This window comes from Plasmodium knowlesi (genome assembly GCF_000006355.2).
Source record: "Plasmodium knowlesi strain H genome assembly, chromosome: 13".
Lineage (NCBI taxonomy): Eukaryota > Apicomplexa > Aconoidasida > Haemosporida > Plasmodiidae > Plasmodium > Plasmodium knowlesi.
This window is the reverse complement of record NC_011914.2, coordinates 2,231,445-2,255,584: the sequence shown is the minus strand read 5'-3', so window position 1 is coordinate 2,255,584 and position 24,140 is coordinate 2,231,445. Positions and strand designations below refer to the sequence as shown.

The following is a 24,140-nucleotide window of genomic DNA, read 5'->3' as shown; positions in this document are numbered from 1 at the left end:
AAATATTTACGTGCAAAATCACATTCCTGTTCCATCTGTGGGAATTACGTGCATACATCCATCGCACCCTCCACACAGGTATACAACTTGGGCTGCTAACAGCTTATGCCACATGAAAGGAGCAGTAAATGTAAATTAAAATTGGGAAAAGAAAAAATAACTAAGAGTTGTTCCCCAACCATCATTAATTCTGCAATTATCATATGAATGTAAAGAAGGTCGCGGTTGGACATTTAATCCTTTTATACAAATTATATTTCTTTTAACGTATATTCTTATTTCTCCTATCTCCATTAATCACATCACCCCGCATGATGCCTCATAACATATGCATACACAAATATACCTAGCAACAGTTATCTTCTTCACCCATTAAACTACGCTAACGCTCTTGGTGGAAAACAACAAAAAAAAAATATATATATTCGGTGCGGAAAATAATCCAAAGAGGATCCTATTATGTGAGCGTTTTGGTAAAATATCCATGACGAAAAAAAAAAAAAAGAAAAGAAAACAATACACATTGAGAAGGCGCTAGCCTGGCACAGCATCGCTTTATTATTATTTTTCGATCCCATGTGAAGAACTCGAAGCTGTAAATTTTGAACATTCAAATATCGCCAAACGGTATAAATATATATGCATTTGGTCATCATAAAGGTTACGTAGCATAAGGACTCACCTTCATGGGGTAGTTTTTTTTTTTTTGTTTTTGCCCTTTTATGACAATATTGGAAAATGCGAAAATGGGGTCACTGTGCGTATAATAATATAGGTGAATACTTTTCCACGTGCGGATTTTTTTTTTTTTCTTGGGTTGCCTCCCTGAGGCATATATAACCCCCTGCAGTTACCGCTGACGCCGCCGCTGCGCACAGAGGGATAATTGGCAAAACCCAATCCGAACCGAATCGCGCCTTCCCACAAAAAGGAGAAAGCTGCAACTCTGTTTCAGGTCATATAATCATGTAATAAAATAATATACCATATGGGTGAGGTGAATACAAAAAAAAAATATCTTTGGGTTGATGGAAAAGAAGAAAAATATAAAGTGGTGCACTATAAAACTGTGCGAAGTTCATTCCCATTTGTTAGCAGCAGAGCACCGCTATGTTTCTACCACTTTAAGGGAATTTAGCAACCCTTATTGTTTTAATGACATTTATATTTTTTCGCGCGGGATATATTTTTCTGTTCATATATAATATATACACTTTTCCAAATGGGCAGCGGAAAAGTATAAATAAAATATGTACATGCGCATTTTTATACATATATATATATATATATATATACATACCCTCTTCTTTTTTATAAAAAAGGCTAGGTGTTCACGTTAACCCTTTTCGCGCATACGTGCTTGGCACATATTTGTAAACCCGTAAACCCAATAATACGACGCCCGTTCAAAAAAAAAAAAAAAAAAAAAAAAAGGTTATAAAATTGATATTATAACGCATCATGTGGCATTTATTTTTTTTCATTTAAAAAAAAAAAAAAAAAATTATAAACTTTTTTGCGAACATTTTGTAACCCTTTTGATATTTATCAAAATATGTATTCCTTTCATTTTGGAAACTAACGTTAGGAATATTTTAAGAGACTCCTTCATCCATATAACGGAAAAATAACAGTACACTGTTTAGTCGCTTAAAAGGTAAGTTGAGCGTATAAAAGTGGAGTATGCAAATAAAAGTAGGGCTCATGGCCTGCGCATACGTATGTACGCACAATCGCACAACTGTACAAGCTTGCATTACTCAGCGCGATGCTGCTACTGATAACAAAAGAGGAGCACATCATCTCAAATCGGCCGCGCGAAGCTGCACGTGCGGTGTTGTTCACCATCCTTACATACGTGCGCAGGAAGGGATGTCAAAGTTAAAGCCCTTATGCTTGCGTTGCGCGAATTAGTCGTACATACTTGTGAACTGCATAATTACCGCGTAGTATTTGCCCGATGCCTATACATTTATTTCTTTTTATTTGATCGCTGCCCCTAGTGAACCATATCCCCATGTTGTGTTTATTATGCGCCCTTAACCATTTGCGTTATTTGGAGAGAAATATACCATAATTAAAAAATTATCACCACTTATGCACGTGAACATATCTGCGTGAATGCACCTTCATGCGTTATATATTATACATATATGTGAAGTGATAAGGCAGAAGAAAGTTGCACATGCATATGCTTTCTCGGTAAGGGGGAAAAATATATACCCCCCTACCCCACACCCCTATTTGCCTATTTTGAATAAAACCTTTGTACATTTACCTTTCCACATTTTTGAGAAAAATGCCTTTTCTGTATTATTTGCTTACGTGAAAATGCACACATAATTTTTTTTTTTTTTTTCTCTTTGGAACCCCGCTACAGATGGGTATCAGCAGAGACGGCCGACACAAACTCCGCCTTACCGGTGGAAAAAAAAAAATCCACAAGAAGAAGAGAAAGTATGAATTAGGAAGGCCCCCATCGAACACCAAATTGGGTAGTAGACAAGTCCATGTTGTTAGGGGAAGAGGGAAGAATCTCAAGTATCGTGCAATCAAACTTGATTCAGGCAGCTTTTCCTGGCCAGCATTTGGAGTTTCAAAAATTACCAGAATTATCGACGTTGTTTATAATGCATCCAACAATGAGCTCGTCAGAACAAAGACATTGGTTAAAAACTGCATCGTCTTGATTGATTCTCATCCATTTACTACATGGTAAGTTGCGAACGCCACGCCCATGCAAGGATAAAAAAAAAAAAATGCCAAAAAGAGTCGACGAAATGGAGCAAAAAATATATGGCACAGCCATAACGGAGCACGTTAAATAATCAAAGGGAAAGAGGAGGAGATACCCTTCAGACAACGGCTAGCGTTTTTTTTTTTTTTTTTTTTTTTTTTTCTTTGATGATGATAAGAATATATACCATTTAAATTTCCGAAAACAAATTTGAGGAAATAATATATTCGTAATATAGCTGGAATTACCGACTGAATAAAGAAAAAAAAAAAAAAAAACAGCTCCAGAATTGGCAACTTTTAAATTATATGTCTGTCGTTTGTTTGTTTTTTTTTTTTTTACAAAAATTAAGAAAAATTACATCTTTTTTTACCCTTTTTTTTAACCCCTAATAGGTATGAAAACACATTTGGTGTAACCCTAGGAAAGAAGAAAAAAGGAAAAACTGATGAAGAGAACAAAGAGGAGAACAAAGCTGAAGGTGAAGAAAATGAAGAAAATAATGAAGAGAAAGATGAAAAGGCAAAGTCGTCATACTCGGTAATTAAGAAGATAGGAAAATCCAAACAGATCGACCCAGCTTTGTTGGAACAGTTCAAACAGGGAAGAGTGTTGGCTTGCATCAGCAGCAGACCTGGACAGTGCGGTAAAGCTGATGGTTACATCATTGAGGGCGATGAGTTGCTATTTTACAAGCGTAAAATGGACAAGAAAAAGAGAAATTAACTGGATATATCTGTGTGCTTTTATTTAGTGCAAAATATGGTTGCTTTGCAAAGGAAGAGAAGAAGAGACAAACAGAAGAAAATTTTACACACACACACCCATTGCACGAGCACATTTATTATATAACATTACATAGCTGTACAAGTACTCAGTGCGTGCACGCATATACGTGCATCACGTATATATGTGTATGCTTATGCCAACCTATCTTTGCACCCCCCTTTTTTCATTTCTAACCACCAGCTATAATGACAAATGAATGTATCCCCGTACTACCCATACCATGTTGTTAAACCTTTTAATAGATTTCCAATTAAAACTTAATTTAAGTGCAAGAAAAATTGCACGAATAATTTTAAAAACGGTGTAATATTTTTAACTCAAGCCCCCCCAATGAGGGTAAAACGCTCACATACGTATATTTTTACACTGTATATGCATTTATATGCTTTTACAATGTGCGTATTTTTCCCAGGGAAAATAACGTCAAAGAGGAACAAACCTATACCCAAATGATCCTAAGCAGTCGTACGAAATGTGGTTTGTTCTCGTTGTGGAAATATAAACTCCCGCATAAATTTTTTCCTTTTGAGGGAGCTCATGGTCAACAGTTATGTCCAACAGATCTGCTTCCCTGTACCTACCTTCATCGGCGGGTAAAATATGCTCTCTCCATGTAAATGCTATTTTATCATTTATTTGGTCCTTTTTCCCCCGTTTATCATATTAAAACATGGTAATTTTTTCAAAAATGCAACATAAAAGGGTAAAAAAAAAAAAAAAAAAAAAAAAAAAAGTGCTCATATATACACTCGTGCAGAATAATGCAGCAAAAAATGTTCGCCGTGATCTGCGTAGCAATTTTCTCCATGGGGCTAGGAAAAGAGGGGAAGTATGTTCAATAAAAGGGGGAAGGAGAAATTTTTTACTTCACAAATGTGCAAAAACACATGGCGGCCAATTTAACGCGAAATGAATGTTTAAGATGACTAAAGGCACTGCGGAATTATTTCCCACTCCGGTGAGGTCTCTTCATCATCTTCCTGTTCCTGCTGCTTCTCTTCGCCCCATAAGTTGAAGATGTCTTCATTGACAGACTTGATCTTTTTAACCTTGGCAACAATGTTAAGGGAGAAATTCCTGAAAAGGAATTCTTCGTAGTTTTTAAAGTCCAAGCCGTCTAAAAGGGGGGAAGTGTGGGGAGCGGCAAATGTGGAGAGCAGAAAATGGGAGGAACGGTCATGAAATAGGGAGAGGGGGAGCGCGCTGCACTGGACAGCGCTGTTGCTATGAGCGCTGTTGCTATAACTGCTGTGGTTGGGGATGTGGTACTTACTGAAAAAGTGAACGTTGAGCGAGTTCAACAAGCCAGAATTATCTATGGAGAAACTGTTGTCCGAGTAGAAGGTGGCGAACTTTTTATTCTGAACCACCTTGACTAGCGACTTGGGTAGAGCCCGGATCTTGTTCAAGGGGGGTTGGTGAGGGCCAACGGTGGCCACGAAACCCAGGAAGGTGGTGCCGGACATGTGTGTAGATGATAAGACTGGCTTCCATATGTGCAGACACTCATCGACGCTCTTTATAGAATAATCTTCATGCCACAGTAACAAATATTTTTTAGGATAAGGGAATAGAAGGTTAAGAATTTCTTGGGCAGATGCACTTGTATACATGCTGTTGATTGATATATCTGTCATTTCCAATATGGGAAAATTATTATCCGCTGGCTTGGAGGATGCATAATGGCCAAAAATAATTTTATGCTTATTTTTACTCATCATTCCTCTATCCTTAGGGTCTATATTTTCCGCTTCGTAGATGTAAAATTGCTCCGAGTTCTTGACTGGATGGTTAATCTGCTCGGCATATATAGCCGCTTCGTCGTTTCTCTGCGATCTGTTGAATCCGAAGATGTCGCTTAGCAAATCGTTCGATGGCGACTTGTGGATGGGGTCTCGTTCACTGGGGGGGGCGTTCCTATTCGCACCAACACCTAACGATGCACCTCCTAACGATACGCCACCTAACGAAGCACCGAGAGCGTATTCGCTAACCTCTTGGCCGAACGGGGCCTTTTTCTCCACGCCAAATGTGCCTCCCTCCCTGCCTTCCAGAGATTCCTGAACAATTCGCTGGCTAGAAATCCTTCCAGACCATATCACCTTAAAATACGTATGCTCGGTAAGGGAAAACCTAAAATTCTTAAGGTACTTTTCAGCTTCACTGAAAAATTCCTCCGCATATCTCTTCTTATCCTCTATATATAGGTCCTTCTGGAACTCCGTTTTTTTCATATTTTCCACAGGGTTCAGAGTAAAGCACAGCTCGTGCAAAGAAATGGTGGAGCCCAAAATGTCAAATAAAACATTGACATAGTTGCTATCCCGGATATTTAAAAAGTCGAAAAGGATTCGAATATCCTGTTTGCTGCAGATGTAATCTAAATCATCCTTGTCAAAAATTTCTTGAAGTGTTAATTGTTTCTTTTTTAAACTTTGTCTCACAGTTTGTTGCATAATTTTAAAGGCATAAATATCTCCATTCCCTTCAAATAGCTTTTTTTCCACCATTTCTAATTCGATATTTTTCTTAATCAACAGGCTCTTCTTCTCAGGCATTTTCAGATTACTCTTTGTTAGACTGTCCTTCATTATTCTCCTTTGCAGATATAAATCATTGAAATAGCTAAATCGGTGCTTTGGTGCATTAAAATTCAAGTACTGCAGTAACAAGTTCACATGTGCATCAATAAATTTTCGATCCGAGTTAAAAAATTTGCATACGCTGTACACTATTTGTATTTGTCTGGAGATATACTTCCTCAGATTATTTCGGTCCGTAATTTCGATGGGCGTGAACCAAAAGTGGTAATTATACAGATTTATGTGTACATCTGAAAAGAAGTTTTCTTCCTTTACTGGGTCGATTTCCATTTTTTCCTTCTCATAGATGGATAGCATTTCTACGTTTTCTTCCTCCTTATCCGCCCCCCATACTGTAATCTCCCAATTGTTTGTATCACTCACGTTTTTATTCTTTTCTACCTCCTTTTTCTTAATCTCCTCCATAAAAAAGTGATCCATATCGCCCCCTTCGTCCTTTTCCTCCAATGCTATGCTAGAGAGGTTGTTGTTTAGTCCCCATCCGTCACTTATTAAATTTTCTTGGAACATTTCTTCTTCCATGAGGTTTTCTATTTTGTGATTTAAATCGGGACCCTTCTCCTCTACTTGCGCATTGTTTGCACCACTTTCAAGGACAAGATTTGCATTTTTCTTTGGATCCCCCTTGGAAAGAAGGTAAAAACTGTCTGTCTTTGTTAAATAGGAGAATCTACCGGACAGGGCCATGGCCACTTTCTGCCTATTGAACTTCTTATGCATGTAATAACGCAACGTTTCCGCTTCCTGTAAACTTACAATGATGTACTTTTTGTTTTTATTACTAAAGTAAAGTTCCATTCTATTTAGTAGAGAAACGAAGCTGGCAAACCTGTTGCCATCAAACTCATTTTGTTTCACATGATCTGTCATAATTTTCGCCAAGTCGTAAGAATATTTAAAAGGATTGATGTCCAGAATATTTAGGATCTCCTGTATATTGTCTTCCTTTAGAATATTCCAGATATTTTCCAAAGCTTCCTTTTCTGCATATTCATCATAATTGTTGTGCTTCTGTTGATTCAAGTGGGTGACTTGTTCTTCTGCATTGTGCACACATTCGATAACGACCAGAACATTCATAATCTTCTTCCCCTTTTTTGTGTTGATTGAGTCTAAATTTGTAAAATTTTTGGAGACATACACATAGGAGGGGAAGTTCAAGTAGATATCATTTACTGGTAGTTTATTCAGAGGGATGAACAGATGGCTATCTTCCGTCAACCGATTGAACTTCTCTACAACTTTATTATTTATGTAAGAAATGGTACCACCAGTTGCTTGTTCCCCTTTGGTTTGATCTGCCTTTTTTTTTTTTGTCTTAGCTCCAAATAAATCTGAGTTAATATCGTCCATGGTCCATCTGTACAATTTGTATTCATCTTTCTTACATTTTATGTTTTTTTTTTTTTGATCTTCCGTAATTTTTTCTTCTTCCTTTTCTTTTTCCTTTTCTTTCTCCTTTTCCTTTTCTTTTTCCTTCTCCTTTTCTTTTTCCTTTTCTTTCTCCTTCTCCTTCTCTTGTTCATTTTCTAGACTGAATAAGTGGTTGTCAATCGAATTATCATCCTCCGCATTGTACTCATTGCTAGTGTTCCTCTTGGTGAAGTTTTTCTTATATGACAAAACACACTGGTCTTTCTTAATCTTCTTGAGTTTTTCAAATAGATCTAAAATTACGTGCGGCAAATTTGTCTTCATGAAATCCTTTCGAGGAAAAAAGGCGTCAAAATACATTACGATAGTTTTATTGGAAATATCATAATGTAAGCAAAAGTAGCGATAAATAATATCCTGAAGAAATAATTCATCCTCTTTGGTGAAAATATTCTGAAACTTCTCAATCAGCTGCACTATGCAAAGTAATGAGCTGCTCTTGGAGGGTACCTGTGTCTGTACGTCAAAATCAATACTTGTGTTGAAAATATCCAAATAATCTCTATAATTAAAAACACCAATGTTTATGTAATTATCTAACAACATCTTGATACTCTTCCTCTTTATAATATTAACTATGCCATGCACACAGAGAAGCTCACATTGCTTTATGTTGTTACTTATGTTGTTCAAAATGAGGTAGTACGTCAACTCTTTTAGAACCTCTTCCTTTGATTTCTGTCCTAAGTGAATACTATTGTAGCAGTCGATCATGTACATGCATTCTTCCCGCGGGTCCATCACATGCCGAGGGTCCTCCTTCTCTTCATACCCCCCAAAGGGTACGCCATCAATATCGTCAACCTGGTGAACATTACCATGATCATTTATATTTATCTCATCGATGGAAGAGGATTTCTTCCCATGTCCACTTTGATTGTTTCCAACGCTGTCTATGCTGGACGCGCTTTCCCCACTGCTACTACTCAAGATCATGGTCGCCTCCCCGATGCCGTTATCAGACTCCGTCTGACTGCCTTCACTGTAGTTCTTGTTGCACTCGCGCATAACTCGCTTCTTCCGTTTGACGAACCTCTTCAACATTTCCTTCTCATCGTGCGAGGACGGGTTCACACGTTCTTGGCTACAGTGATTGGAGTGACCTCCTCCACCTTCTATTCGTACCCCTACTGATTTCCCCTTCACGATCTCCGCCAAAACAGTGTCCTTAAACAGACTCGTGCTTATGTTCATCAGTTTCACCAGGCACATGGGGATGAGGAAGAATATCTTCTGGTTCATGCCAATTGATCGCAAGCGAAAAACTCCTTGGCTGAAAGAAGAAATGTCATTCCCGATATTAACGGTAACCAAACTGTTCGCATTCACGTACTGCTTTATGTCCTGACCAAACGTATTGATGTGATCAAAGTAGATGAACCGTTTCTTAATTGGAACATAACAATCTTGCAGAGGAATAATTTCCACATTCAGGTGCAAGTTATTTTCTATTTTATTTCCACTTTGTTTATTACTACTTGTATTTTTTTTCCTCCTTCTTTTCATAGTCGATTTGGTATTCTTGCGTGTTTCGTTCGTACGTGGAGTTGTCTTCCCGGTGTGTGGTCCACTATGTATCTTGGCGTTTTCCCCTTTTTCTTGGCACTGCATAAGAACCTTATTTCTGTTTTTTTTTTTTTTTTTCCTCCTTCCTCTTCTTTTCCTTTCCAGGGGCAACATGCACATGTGCTTGCCATTATCGATGTACACACAGCAGTCGATATAGTCCAGGAATTGCAAAATGTAGTAGGCCACTTTCTTTGGCGAAATATTATTAATGAGGTACCCTGTATCGATAAGGCTATTAAATTTTATTTTTGAAAAAGACAAACTCCTTAAAATATCAATGGGCGCAATTTGAGATGGCAAGAAAATAAAGTTCACTATCTTAGGATCATTAATAATGTTAAGTATAGAACCAATTGTTCTTTTTTCAAATTTACATTTATGAATTTCTTCTGGCAGTATATCATTGCTTGTGCCACTATATCCTACTACATACTTAAACAAAACATTGTTCGTCAAATCTTGGGAATTCGATGAAAGCTGCTTCTCTGTATGCTTGATATATTTGTTAAGGATGATTCCCAACAGGAAGTAACTAATTAGTAATGGGTTCTTTCTCGTTAAATTGTACAGATCGTACAACATTTCTTTATCACCTAAATCTATCCTATCTATATTATCTACGTAATTTTTTCCTAGCTTGGTTCTCTTACTGTGTTCTCTTCTCTTGTTGATATTGTTGTCATATATGAAAAAATTCGTGTTGTTAATATCCTTTTTCGTTTTCCTTATTTTTGCTCCACTCGTTTCGATCACTTCTCTGTACAAATCGTACATGTTTTTTAACTCTCTCTTCGTTTGTTTTGTGCTTCTTTTGATCTCTTCACCTGTTTTTTTAGCGTTTATGTTCATTTGTTCACCTGTTCGCTTCTCCTTCACTAGTCCTTTGTGCGATTTTCGCGCTTTCTCTTTCGATTTTTTCCCACTCCATTTGTCGGTGGACATCTCCCCGTTGGAAGACTTATCCGTATCCATCAAGCTGCTCCTTTTAGAAGAACTTCCATCACCTGCTTGGTCCCCACTAGAGTTGCCGTACCCGTCTGTCTTCTCCGCAAGAACATCATCACTGGCGCTTCGCTCGTCGCTGGTACCTCCCTCATCACTGTTCTTTCCCTCATGGCTATCGCTGAGCACAACACTGCTGCTTTCCCCGTCAGTGACACTCCCCTCGGAGGACTCGCTCTGCACATGCTCGTAATCCTTCTCCAGAGAATAGTTGTACAAAATATTCTTCATGCTCAGGATGAAGTCAAAGTACCTCATGCCTTGGTACCGATAGGATAAAATTGTTAGCGAAACTACCACATCAACATTTGTAAATTCAGACATTTCAGAGGGAGTGTCTTTCCCAATGTACGGAACGGCCAGGAAGTATCTACTCTTGCTCATGATCATTTGGCACCTATTAATCTGCTCCGCGGAAAGGATTCCATAATGTACCGTATTCACTTTAGAAAAAACGAATGGCAAAATTCCATTGATGTAAAGTCGACAAAGATTTAAAATTTTACACAAAATATAATCCAGCGTATTTATCTTTTCAAAGATTTTAAAATGGTAATCACTTGATAGGACATGCATATCTTCATTCCTCAGATTACTCGCATCGGTAGAATAATTCTTGTTAGAAAATTTCTTTATATTTAATAATCTCCTTATGGTGGAGCTACTAAAGTTGTTATCTTTGCACCTATTCTTCACGTTAATGTCATTGTAGCCAATGCACAAAGGGATGCATAAGTAGGATTCAATCACCTTTTGAGACACGCCACTTATCTTATAGCATAGTAAAAAGTAATATACATAGCGAGCAATGATCCAGATTATATTATCATACCATTTAAAATTTATTATGTGGAAATGTGGGATCAATGAAATGTCGTGATTTCTTATTCCTTTTTCGATTTCTTTGCTAAACGTGTTTAGAAGATCCTCTATATATTCTGTGTTTGTATTGAAGTGGATATTCATGGGGATAGTGAGCTTCTTATACACAGGGTAGAAAAAAAAATCTATCAGAACCCAACTTAGCTTATATCTGAATAAGCTCAAATCAATGTACGTATATGATGTGCCCGTTTCTGCACTATTTGGCATCTTCACAGATCCATATCTGTTTGTTTCATTCATTACTAAGCCAAGTCCACTCCCCGATATGGCAACATCTGCCATGTTACCATGAACTCCCCCATAATCACCAGCATCCTCTTTTCTATACAGATGCGTTGATAAGGAGTTGTTAAAATTGTTGATGGCTCCATTTTTGAGTCTCATTCTGTTGTCAGTGCGGGGATGGTCTACATGGTAAGAATTGCTACCTCCCGTACCTCCATAATTGATATGTTGGGCTACCTTCCTCACATCATCATCTTCATCGTTACCTCCCTCAAACTGCAATTGCCTCTGTAACTGTCTCTGGGCTTGCTCCTCCTCCCGAAGCTGTCTAATATGATTCAACAAATTGGCACTAACTTCTCTCCGATTTGCTACGGCAATTTTGACGCTCCTAATATCCACATCGTCGTTTTTATTATCGTACAGAAATTTCAAGTAAGGGTTGTTCATGAACACATCAGTAAAATTTCTCACCACATTGACCAGATCAATCTCTCTGTTTGTGCCATAAGGCCAGTGTAGCTCACTCTTCAAGGGATGCAAAACGTTATCAATTTCGTCAATCAGTAAAATACTCTTATTTAATATATCAAATATTCTAACAGACAAATCGAGCTGTTTTTTTAGCATATTGTAATCACTTGTCGTGGGTGGTTGTGCAGACTTCGACGCATGACCAGATATACTCGTGCTTGCTTTTTTGAGTCCACTGGAATTACCCGCATTAAATGAATTCTCATCATTTTGAAACCCTAGAAATTTCGTCAGGGCATCGGTAATGTGCGTTTTCGCCTTCTGTTTAATCATGTCAAACGTTTTCATATTATTTAGCTCCTGTATTGTGTTCACCAATTTAAGGAACAGGGACTTGATGCAGGTTGGACTCGTCACCAAAATGTATTTGTTCTCCAGTGCAGTACACAGACTTACATACAAATCGGTAGTGATATTATCGTATCGACTGAAATTGAAGTAGTAGATGTTCTTCTTTATGATGGAGGAAAATCTCGATCGGAATGTATTTATCGTAAAATGAATTAACGGATGGGGACACATATTAAATACTAAGAAGTAGTTGGAAAAAATTAAAAAGTAGAGAGGTGATAACACAGTTGTTTTTCCTCCTCCCATAATAATTTGATAACAGTACTGTTTTTTTTTCTTTATAAAATCTCTCTTAAACTTCTTTATCATTTTTACTTGCTTCTTTCGTATTATTAAATTGTTCGTGTACTCAAAGATTAGCAGCCTCGGGTCGTACGTGTAGTAGCAATTGGTACTTTCCCCGCTATTCACATTGTCACCGCTTTTCACTCTATCCTCGTGTGGTTCATCCTGGTGCAAACCCAGAAATAATGGATCAATCATCTGGCGGTCTAAACTGTTCAAGAATTTCTTTGCTCCATTTTCTTCTTTCTTTACAGGGTCATTTCTCTGTCCTTCCTCGTACTGGTCACTGGAAAAGTAGCACGTGGACACATCGGAAGAATCCGAATTGTAATCCAAATTTTTGTGCACGATTTTTTTGTGGCTAGATTTGTTCCGCATTGTGAAATAGTGCCTCTCAGTCAGCGTCAGTTGCGTGAGGTTTTTCGTTCCCAGCTGAATTGTGTTGATAGCTTTGTTTATGATTTTCTGCTGTCTGTTCAGGAGCTTACTTAGCAAAGTGTCCGTTCCATTCTCCACGTTAGGGACTGCACTGTCGTTGCCACGCACGCTCTTCTCCTTCTGCTTCAAAATTTTCAACTTCAAATTGTACACCTTGAAGATATTCAAAATATTTATTACGCTACTTATGCACTCGTGCAGGAAAATTTTCCGATTCATAATTAGCATATATAGCAAGACGATGTTAATAAATTTCTTGGCATTCTTTTTCTTCAGATTCGGGTTTATCATGGCTAAATATTCATGGGCGTACTTGGACATGAAGCACCTTATGAGGATTTTTAAATTTATTTCCTTCTCTGCCTTTCCTAGAACACCGAATTTATACATAAAATAGCTCGTAGCCTGCTTGTCTTGTGCCCCCTTTTTGCGATTGTTAGCTTGGTCTTGCTCATTGTGTAGGTCTATATCTACGAGGTCTTCATTCCAGGGAGTATTCTCTTCGGAGAAGGCTTCCTTATCTGCGGTCATCCCGCCGTCCCTCCCGTTGCCATTACCAGTGTCGTTGTCACTATCATCGTCATCGCTGTGACTGCCACTGCCGATGATATCCTCATCAGCCCCCTCGATGAACTCATTAATGCACTCCAGCAGTTTATTGTCCCCCACGAAAATCTCCAGCAAAATATCCTTAATGCTAACGAACATGTTTACGTACTCCTTCAGTTTTTTAATATTATTGAATGTCATTTTAATTTCCTCAGCGCTGAACCCGACGAATTCATATTCGACCTTTTTCCGCTGATAGTCCAGATAGGCGTTATAGTCATTTTTCATATTCTGGATAAAATTCTTCGAATATGTGTTTTGGCACGATATGTTACTCTCTTCGAAGTCAAAATTTAGCATATTTTTCCTATCGGTTGTGAGGTGCTTAGGTTGCTTTAGAAGTGGGGACATGTCCCATCTTGGGTCTACTTCTCTTCGGTCGCTAACCACTTGGGAGGGTGCCTCTATCGCATGGATTGTGGGCTCTTCAGTTCGCTTCACCCTGCGCAGGTACTTGTACAGCTTCTTAAAGGGGCTAAAACATAACTCGTTGAGGAGATCGGAACTGACGTGCACATTTGGCTTAACATCAAAGGGTTGGATGACTCTCTTCTCACACATGTAATCGTCGACGTTTATGTTAATAATGAGTCGATACTTAATTACATCGGAAATGGATATAGACAGATTATTGTCCACCATGAGGGGTAGAATATTCTTTTTAATTTTTTTTTTTCTATCCTTTTGGAAATTCTGAACAAATTTAAAAATATCATTAAAGAAGTTAAAAACAGAGTCATTCGCTTTGAAGAAGTTTAAATAATTCTTTTTCATTTTCTGGTCGTCAATTTTTGGAAGCATGTTCACAATTTCTTGATGGTTAATAATAAATATAAATATGTAGATAATTTTGCTATACTGACTTATATTATAATTGTAAAAATATAGATACCTTGAGAGAAGGTTTCCATAGAGGAAGGTGTTCTCTCCTTTGATTATTTTGACATTCAAATTGTTAATAAAGTAATTGTAAATTATAAAAAAGTTCTGTATGCCCAATGAGTTGATTAAACTGTTCAGGTAGTTCAGAGCTTCCACGTTGTTCTTATCTTCCATCTTCTTGTAACTCATATTATTAATAATATTTCCAATATTGTCATACAGATTTATGTTCATGAAGATATTTTCATCGATGTTGTTAATGTATTTTACTGCTTCCACTTTGGGTACGTTAATTGAGACGACTAGATTGTTATCCTTTGTTTGTTTTTCCTTCTTCCCACCTAGACAATTTTTGAGCGATTCGAAATTGCTCCTTACGTTTTCAAAATGGCTTTTACCCTCCATGCTGGGTTGTATTTTCTTCTTTCCCATATCGTAGCCATTCTGATTATACGTCAAGCTGTACTCCGGAGAGGCCAAATTCATCTCCAACTTCTTCGTCGGGTGCAGTTCATCAATTTTGCTTTTCTTCCGGTACTGAATTTGGTACTTCCTCATCTTAGCCTGATTTTCCAGCTGCTTCTTCCTTAAAATGTTGTAAAAGAAAAGTGGATTGCACTTGTCTGATGTCATCTTGGATTCTAAAATGCTATTAAGAATAATGTACCTATTATAAATAAGCTTGTATTTATGTATGTTGATGTTACAATTTTGGTACAGGAAAATTTCCTCATCGATGGTTAGTTTGCATTTGGCTTTAATATAAATCAAATTGTTTATATAAAACTGCATGTCCTTAATGATATCCCAGTATATGTAGATATGCATATTTTGGTTTTCTTCATATGGTGCATTATTGCTTTTATGTTGATCGTTTTTTTGGCCACTATGCTGTTGACTTTCTCCGCGCCTTCCTGTTACACTTTTTTTTTTATTAAAATCAGTTTTCTTCTTGATATTTTTCTTTTTTCCATTCAAATCATCATCGTCCCCATCGATGATTTTTTCTTGTGCATTTAATTCCTTCTTTTTGTTTTCCTTTTCAGATGACACGTAGTTACTGTCGTAAGAGGACGAGTTCTCTGATGCACCGTATACACTTGAACTGTCTTCACTCTTATTCATTGTATCATTCACTTGATTTTTTCTCCTTCCATTTTTGGTGTCCCTTCCTTGTAAAGCGCCATTTCCACTTTTACTTCCTCTTCTGTTGGCACCTCTACTGGTGGTATAATGATTAGCATCAAACCCACTGTTATATCCCTCATTCCCACTGGAAGAGTTATTATCATTCGGTCCTGATTTGTCAAAATTCCAAAGAGATTTAACATAGTGGAAAATGTTGTAGTACTGATCCATGTTCCACATGTCTTTTCTGGTGCCCATTCGATGCCTCTTCTTCCGCAGAATAATTTTTATCTGCTTAGACAGCGTGATAAATATTTTCAATCTGCATGCACACGAGTCTACATCGGAAAATATGCTACTATCACAGTAGTTTAAAATGTTTAACAAATATTTTATCTCCTTAATGTCATCTTTGCACACGCTCAAGTTGTTGCAATACTCGACCACTTCTTCATGTTCCTTCTGTATATACTTATACACGATAAAAAAGAAGCAACTGTAAATATTTCTAAAATTGATAAAGAGCTTCGAACTATGGATGGACAGAACTATATACTGCAGACTGGACGCTGTGTTCGTTTCCGCATTTTCATTCAACACATCTACGTTTTTATTCACATTCATATTTATATTAAAATTATGATAATAAATAGTTACATACATGTGATTTTTTAGCAAAATATTTATATGTTTCTCCAGGAGGGTACACAAGTGGATATTTTTCTTGTTAAATTCTTTATACAAATTTGCAATGTTCAGAAAAAATGGCTTATTCAGTAGAGACACAAGAAAGAAAAAATCACTTTTGCTATTCTGCAGTAGAACCGTGTTATTCATCTTTTTTATTACGTTGTATATGTAGTTATACTTTTGGAGATTTCCCGTATATAAATGCATGTTCAGTTCTTCGAAGTGGTACTTATATGAATCCTTTTTCGTCGCCGTGCTAGATAAAACACCTTGGTTTTCACTTGGGTCATCCTTTTCACTCACGCCCATCCTTAGGTCCACATTGTTCCTACGCAGTGTCAAGTTTAACCGTGGTATTTCAATCAAGTCGACAGTTATGGGCATGCTGCTTACATCCACATGTTCGGAGGTACCTCCAAAAAGGGAAGGAACACTTAACGTATAAATTAGTATATAGGTAATATGATCGAATTTCATTAATAAGTTGTAAAAATCTCTATACACCTCGTTATTTTCATAACTTAGGATATTAATGAGAGTCATGGCCCTGTAATCATTGTTTACTCTCAAGGACGTGATTCTATTTGAATCCTTAGGTGAATTAAAAATTTGTAATTTCTGCACAACCCCGTAATGATGCGTACTAAGTATATGCTTGCTCTCTTCACCCTGTATGTGTAATCCTTTCTTTACAAAATTAAGGCATTTGCTCTTTTTGCTCGCCTCCTCGCTGGAAACGAGGCCTTCACCCCTTCCTCCCTCGAATAACCTAATATAGATAATAGAATTTCTGTTCTTCCGATTCTTCTTTAAACTTTTTATCTCCCCAATAATACTTCCATCCGAATTGTACCAGAAATTGTAATACTGCAACAAAATGTTAGGGACGAATGTGGACAAGTGCACTGGGTTCAAATACGTTTGCACCTGGATGTTGTTGTACAAATTTCTCGATATGCTCACGCTGTATTTATCATACGTCTCCTTACTGTTATAGTAACAAAGACGCACATTGTTATTTTCAAAATTGTAAAACAAATTCTTGCATCTGTTTATGCTCGTTGAGAAGTACACCTTCTTAACGTCACTACAGTAATACAGCTTCTTCACAAAGCGATTCAGTTTAAAATAGATGTTGTAAATGTAGATGCAGTTCATGTCTTTCCTATAAATTATTTCTCGAAGTCCATGTTCTTCCTCCTCTTTTGCTTCTTTATCAACATGGCTCTCGTTTTTTTTTTTATTCTCCTTTTTTCCCTCCAAATTGGTGACACCGCTTTTTATTAAATTACCCCCCGCGGATTCCTTGTAATTTCCCTTTTTCCCTTCTTTGTTCGATCTTCCTTTAGTGCGCCCGTTAGGCTCATTTCCCGCACCCAATATGGCGAGGTCTCCTCCTGCCAAGCTACTTCCTCCGCTGCTCCTCCCGCTACTTGCGTCGCTGCTACTAGTACTACTAGGCATCAACCTCGTGGACGCCTTCTCCCCATTGTCCCCCCCGGGGTGACCTTCCAGGTCGTACCCATTCGAAACAATCCTGGTGTCATCACTAAAGGAGGATTCCTCCGTTGTGTTGATCAAGCTGCTATCATATTGGTTCTCCTCGTATTTAAAATTGAACAAACCCTCAATGTTCTGTGTCTCATAATTTATATTAAAAGACTTCAGTTCTAAAAGTTCCTTATCCTTTCTCGCTCCATAATCATCCGATCCCCCTAGGGCGTTGTTGTCTTTACCCTTCACATCTTCTGCACTGATTCGGATGCCCTTAGTATTATTATCTCCATTTGGTCTACACATGTCACTTTTTTTAAATTTCCAAATAATTCGTACGTACATATCGTTATTCTCCTGCTCGTACAGAACACCCGTCTTGACTTCGCTCGACAGAAAGTTGTAAAAACAAGTCATATTGAGATTATCACCAGATGCATTTTCGCTACTCACCTGCCCCGTCTTCGTCGGGCTAAATTTCATGCCGCTCAATAGGCTACCACTTTTGATGTAAAATATTTTGGATTTATCATATTTGTACTTCATTAAATTTTTTAAGTTTATTTTGTTGGAAATTTTCCACACTTCTAAATTATGTTTCTTCCCTATAATGTTAAAGGAGCAGAAATTTTGATAAGATTGCGTAATTAATACCTTCACATTTTTTTTTTTTATTCTACTGCTGTGGTGTGCCCTTTTTCTCTTCTCATTCCTCAGGTATGTATTTTTATTGTTGAAGAAGACGTCTCTGTAATTTTTAAACTTCTTAATATTATCGTTCAGCGTAATGATATTATTATCCTTGTAGGAGAAGGTGAATAGCTGTAGATTTATCAGAATGTTTTTTTCCTTTACTATTTTTTTTATATAGGAAATGTACTTATTATTGCTGAGGATACTGTCCCTCTTGGCCTTTGCCCTGGCTCTGGCTCTTTGCATCCTTAACTTCCTCTTCTCGCTACTGGCAGTGATGTTTCTATTGGTGATTTTTAAAAAAGAGGGGAGGTTTAGGATGGGGTTTATCGAGTTGGATGGCAATGACTCCGTGTCGTGTAAGGGATTCCTGATGGTTCCATCTTTGTAACTTTCATCGTCCTGATTGTCCAAAAAATCCCTTCTCCTTCTTTGCATCATCTTTATTTGCTTTTTTTGTTTCTTCTTTTTTTTTCGCTTCTTCCTCTTCAATTGGTTTATCTTTTCTGCCTCCTTGTCCACTTCCTCCTTTTCATTCGGTTCCTTTCTTGTCTTCCTTCTGGACTTGGCACGATTTTGCTGATCCGTACCTATTTTCCCTTTTTCCCCAGAGAGGCCTCCATTTTTATCCTCTCCGTCCTGTTTACGATTTGCAATTTCATCAAAGGGGAGTGACTCCGCTTCCCTCTCCATGGACGCGGCGGCATCTCCCTGCTGGCTCTTCTGCACCGATCCGTTCGCCACCTCCCCCGCTTTTTCGCACTCATCCGATTCGTCCTCCTCCGTGGATGAAAAATCATCGTCGTATGATGACATGGAGGAGTTGTAACTAATGGATGAACCAGACAAATCAGCCGAACAGGACGAACTGGTTATAGCAAGCGAACTGGAAGAATCAGAGGAAGTGAAGAAATAATTCGAGGTGGCCATTTTTCCTCCGTGTCGTCTACCTTTCCCTTGCCATACCTCCCCCTTCTCTTCGTCCTCCCCCCGGTTTCCCCTACCATGTTTCACATTTTCTATGGTATAAATTCCCACGTGCTTGAACTTATGCGCGGGCATCCATTTCCTTATAATATTTTCATTCGCGCGAAAATTCAAAAAAATATTTGAGTTATATCGATTGAGTCTCCCACCACTGGTGTATTCGTTTTTGTTATTCTCGTGAACACACGCACAGACATGGATAGTATGCTCGAAAATGATGTTCCGCTCCATTTCGTTTCTTTCCAAATATTTCAACAGCATATTTCTATGCCTATGTATAGAAATAAAAATGTCGCATTCGCAAAGGGAGAACGTCTTAATGAGTAGGGAAAAGCTATCACTTGAGGGGTCTCCATCAGAACCAGCGAATTCCATTGGATTGGCAATACCCTTGTCCTTGTTCCTACCTACGTGGGAGAATTCCATCCCTCCTCCGCTCAAGCTGTCAGTTGTATTAACAAAAAGGGAACCCAACCCATAAATATTCTTCAAATCGGCGTAGTTGGTTTCCGCGTTGAAAGTATAATATGTTAAAATGAAAAAAATGGAAGACAATAAATTTTTCACATTGTTTCGGTTCAACTCCCTAAATTTGATATCCTTATAAATTAGCAAAATGCACCCGTGGTAAATGCAGCATGTGGTTATGTCATTCTTCTGGATGCACAATCTGGCATACTTTAACAAAACGTCAATGACCTCGTCCTCTAGTTTTCTCTTTATCTTCCTGTAGTATGTGTCCAAATTGGAAAAAACATCATCGGAGCAATATAATTCATTTTTAATCAATTTTTTCCTGAGCTTATTAAAAAAGTGAAGTTTTCTTTTTTTCCTCCTTCTATTTCGTTTTGCCCTCCCTGTCTCACCCGATTTGTGTTTCTCTGCACCTGGGGCCACCTCCCCCTCAGTGCGCTTCCCTCCATGTACGAGTCCCTCCTTTGAGATAATATTTTCAATGTTTCGCAAGTTTCTCCGTATTTCCCTATTTGTCTCGACTAACAATCCTATGTACGAATTAACATAAGTGCATAACATAACAATAAACACCATGATGAGTTTTCCGCTACTGCTGTTCTCCTTATCAAAACTGAAGAAGAATTCCAAATAGGAGTAAATACTGCAAAGGACATTTTTGGGACTCATAATCAGTTCGTTCAGGAGGAGCCCATATTTCGTGGCGAAGATGTTCCTATCCTTAGTAGGGATGTAATTATCTTCCTCCGTAACTTTATACTTATTTTTAAAAATGTAAGGTTCGAATAAGGTGCAGAGAAGTAGTTGCTGGATATCAAATGATTGGAAACTCTTAATTCTGTTTTTATCACAAAAAAATTCCAGAATTAGGGGAATTCGAATATATGGGACAGTCAAATATTGTAACAGAATTTCAACATCTCGCAGATTCAACGAGGGGTGAAAGAAGGGCAAATCGTTAACGTATAAAACGTCCAACTCATTTTCTATATATGTACTGGTATACATATTAGGATTGGAATAGGTTAAAATACAGTTGTCTTTCTTACTCTCTTGGGATTGCATAAACTGGTAGAGGAAGGAAAAAAAATTCAATTTCGTATCCTTAGGAGGACACATATATCCACATATATCAATTTCACGATTAAAAACACTCACATGTAACTTGTTCTTGTAACTAAATTTTAAATTTATATCGTCGTACTTGTAAACCCGCACAGGTGGTAATTTGTCAATATAGGGACACATATAGGACTTGAAAAGGAAAAGCATATCTCTAAGATGGTAAAATTCTGGTATTAGCTGTTTGAACAGGATATTTTGTCCACAATAATATTCTATGATATGATTTTTCTTCCTATCTAACCCTAAGTCTAAACTGATATTCTCCAGAATTTCTATTTCACTCGTGTTTATGTCGTTACTTTTCTCGAATAAAAAGAGCTCACTATTTTTGTTAATTTTCTTTTCATTAATTTTGTAAAAATATTCTATTATATCTGACCTCATTATGTTTAACTTTGGATTTATTATGAGAAAGTAGTTGCTAAAACATTCCAACACTGATATGTCTATGCAGTACCCAGACAATTGAATTCCCGCCCCGCTATCTGCATGTGCGCATTCGTCCAGCGAGGAGTAGCTGTCATTGTCCGCCACGTTTCTGGAAAACTGCTTTATCATTTGGTAGTGACTTCCACCGTTTCTACGTCCTCCTCTTCGCTCTGCACTCTCGCTCTCACTGCTCCCAACGTCTATTCCCCCCCGGGGATGAACCAAATAACTCCCCCTGCCAGTGGAGAATCCATTATAATGCACTGCAAACGGGGAGCATACATCCACACAAGGAATGCGCAATAGAAAGTCGTACAAAAACAAAAGCATGGAAGAGTTAACAATCTTATACATGACGATTTGCTTATTCTGGACAATCGAACTGGATATAAAATAAATATTGTTGTGCATGTGGTATATTTCCTGGAAGAGACTAATCTGGAGTGATCTCTTCAGTTTCTGAAATTGAGATAAATAAATAAAATGCTTCGGGGATGGTAAAATATTGTTGAGCACATGCGAAAGGAATGAAAAGGCCAACAAGTAGCAATGCTTAATATAGTTCTTCTGATTAATTAATATATTTGTTATAATATTAGTCTGGTAAAGAATAACGTAGAGATCGTCTAAAGTGTGAATAGTTCTCCTCGAAATGTAAAAAGAAATGGGAATATTCACATCCTTTTTTATTTCTATTTTTCGGTAATTCTTGTACATATGTTCCTGTAATAGTATTTCCATAGGGAATTTAATACTATTTTTGTAATCCTTACCTTTCATTATTTCTCCGCCTCCTGTTATCGTTACATCTGCATAAAAGCGAGACTCCACCTTGGTGTACATATATTTTACAAATAACACCTTCTTCAAAATTTCATTAAGAATCTCATTTTTTATCATTTTATTTTTATCGTATATGCCCATTTTCATTTTGCAGAAGTATTGGTGAAAGAGGATGCACAATTTTCTGATGCTCATGTCTAGGAAGACGAAAAATGTTGAATCTATTTTGTTTGGGTCCTTTTTAATTTCGATTTTCCCGTAGATGTTGCTTTTCGGCATGTTGCCGTCATTTTGAAGGTACATGTGTTGTCCGTCTCCACCGCGCTCATAGTTACCACTCAAGTGGTTAATGTCCATTGTAGAGGAAATGCCATCACCTGGGTAAGATGACATGTTATTCCCAAAAAAAGAGGCTTCCTCCTTTTTGTCACTTCTATTGGAGAAGATGTTCTCTTTTCCTGTACCCATGAATTTCGCGTTGGAACCATCGAGGCGATTCTTCTCTGCACTCTCATATACAAACAAATCGTCACATAATTTCAAGACGATGCTATAGTACAGAAAGATTTTAAACACCTCGACGTCTTCCTCTGGTATATTCAAAACTTTCAGAATGTAAATTATACAATAGTATAAGCTCATGGAGAAGGAGGTGAATTTATTTTTGTAAATGTTTACGTATATGCCTCCGTATTTCTCACTTTGGTTTGCCGACTTTTCGTTTCCCATTCCGCCACCGACGTATATATGTTTTTCCTCCTCCCGCCGACTCACATTATCGATAAAATCGAAGGCACTGAAATAGTCTGATTTCTGAGGGGGGCTATTTTCATATGTCTTAAATTTATTTCCGCTTTGCAAATCCCCTGAGCCACTTCCCACATGGTCCAAGTTGATTAACTTGGGCACTTGACTTGGGTCGTTAAATTTTGTCGCTTGCTCATAACCTCTGAAATTTCCCCCCGTGTGATTCATACTCCGATAGCTCAAATTGTTTCCATAGTTATACGTACCGCTCAGGAGATTCTGAGAATTGGGGGAATTCCCCGTCCGGCCCAAGGCGTCTCCGTAGGGGTTAACATTTAAGGTGTCGACACCGCTACTGCTAACATGCCCCACATCGCTCCCCCCCATGTGGGATACTCGGACCGTTTTATTATTCTTCAAATTCCAGTTGTTTGTCAAAAAGGAGTTGTTCAAATATGGTAGCAACACCTGATACAAAATGTCCACGTTGTCCGGATTGGGAAAAATATAAAGTCGGTACAGACACAGCCAAAATAAAGAATTCGTGAGGAAATTTTTGCTAATATTTTTTATACAGAGAGTTACGTCCCTTAGGAGAACACCCAAGTTATCCACTTGATCAATCTTGAAAGGATGATACTGAATGCCATAGATAGAATTATTTAGAACTGTGAAACTGTACATATTATTTTGTTTATGAATTATATAGAGAATTTTAATTAGCATTTTTTCCTTTTGTAAATAAAACCCTCCCGGAAGAATCAAAAAATTATTATCATTCAAATTTTCAATCTTGTTTATTATGTCCAAAATAAATGTGTACAGATTATTCACATCCAGGTACCCATTTTTCCTATGATTATACGTATGGTAGATAGAATAAATCCTCAAGAACAAGCTATAATCGCAATTATATAGTTGATTTTTTACAAAGTGAAAAATATCCGACAGTTTTTTATAATTTAATGTGTCATTTATTGTGCTGTTATTGTAACTGATTTTCCCCAACAAGTTATCTAACAATTGCACGAACATACATATGTGGTTGCTTATATTAATACTAAGGCTCTCTACTTCGTTGTCATCTTTCCTTCTCCTCACAACTTCGTACACGTTGTCCTTTGTGCTGATGTTCAGATCATAAAAATCTTCGCTCAAAAATTCGAGCGAGTAGGTGTTGTTCCATATGTAGTTACTCATTTTGTCTTAGCGCATGGGAACCCAAGGTGGTGAAGCAGTGTACAACA

At 37.6% G+C, this 24,140-nt stretch overlaps 2 protein-coding genes across 2 annotated transcripts; one reads left to right on the top strand and one right to left on the bottom strand.

Moving 5' to 3' along the window:
* Positions 1 to 2,380: 2,380 nt before the first annotated feature.
* Positions 2,381 to 3,463, top strand: PKNH_1349800 (40S ribosomal protein S8e, putative; the record flags this gene model as incomplete). Its single annotated transcript, XM_002260875.1, has 2 exons — positions 2,381 to 2,715; positions 3,133 to 3,463. 2 exons carry the CDS (start codon positions 2,381 to 2,383, stop codon positions 3,461 to 3,463), a joined length of 666 nt encoding a protein of 221 aa, XP_002260911.1.
* Positions 3,464 to 4,452: 989 nt separating this feature from the next.
* On the bottom strand, positions 4,453 to 24,093 carry PKNH_1349700 (conserved protein, unknown function; the record flags this gene model as incomplete). Its single annotated transcript, XM_039113591.1, has 2 exons — positions 4,453 to 4,643; positions 4,800 to 24,093. The coding sequence occupies 2 exons, from the start codon at positions 24,091 to 24,093 to the stop codon at positions 4,453 to 4,455; spliced, it is 19,485 nt and encodes a 6,494-aa protein (XP_038969964.1).
* Positions 24,094 to 24,140: the final 47 nt, after the last annotated feature.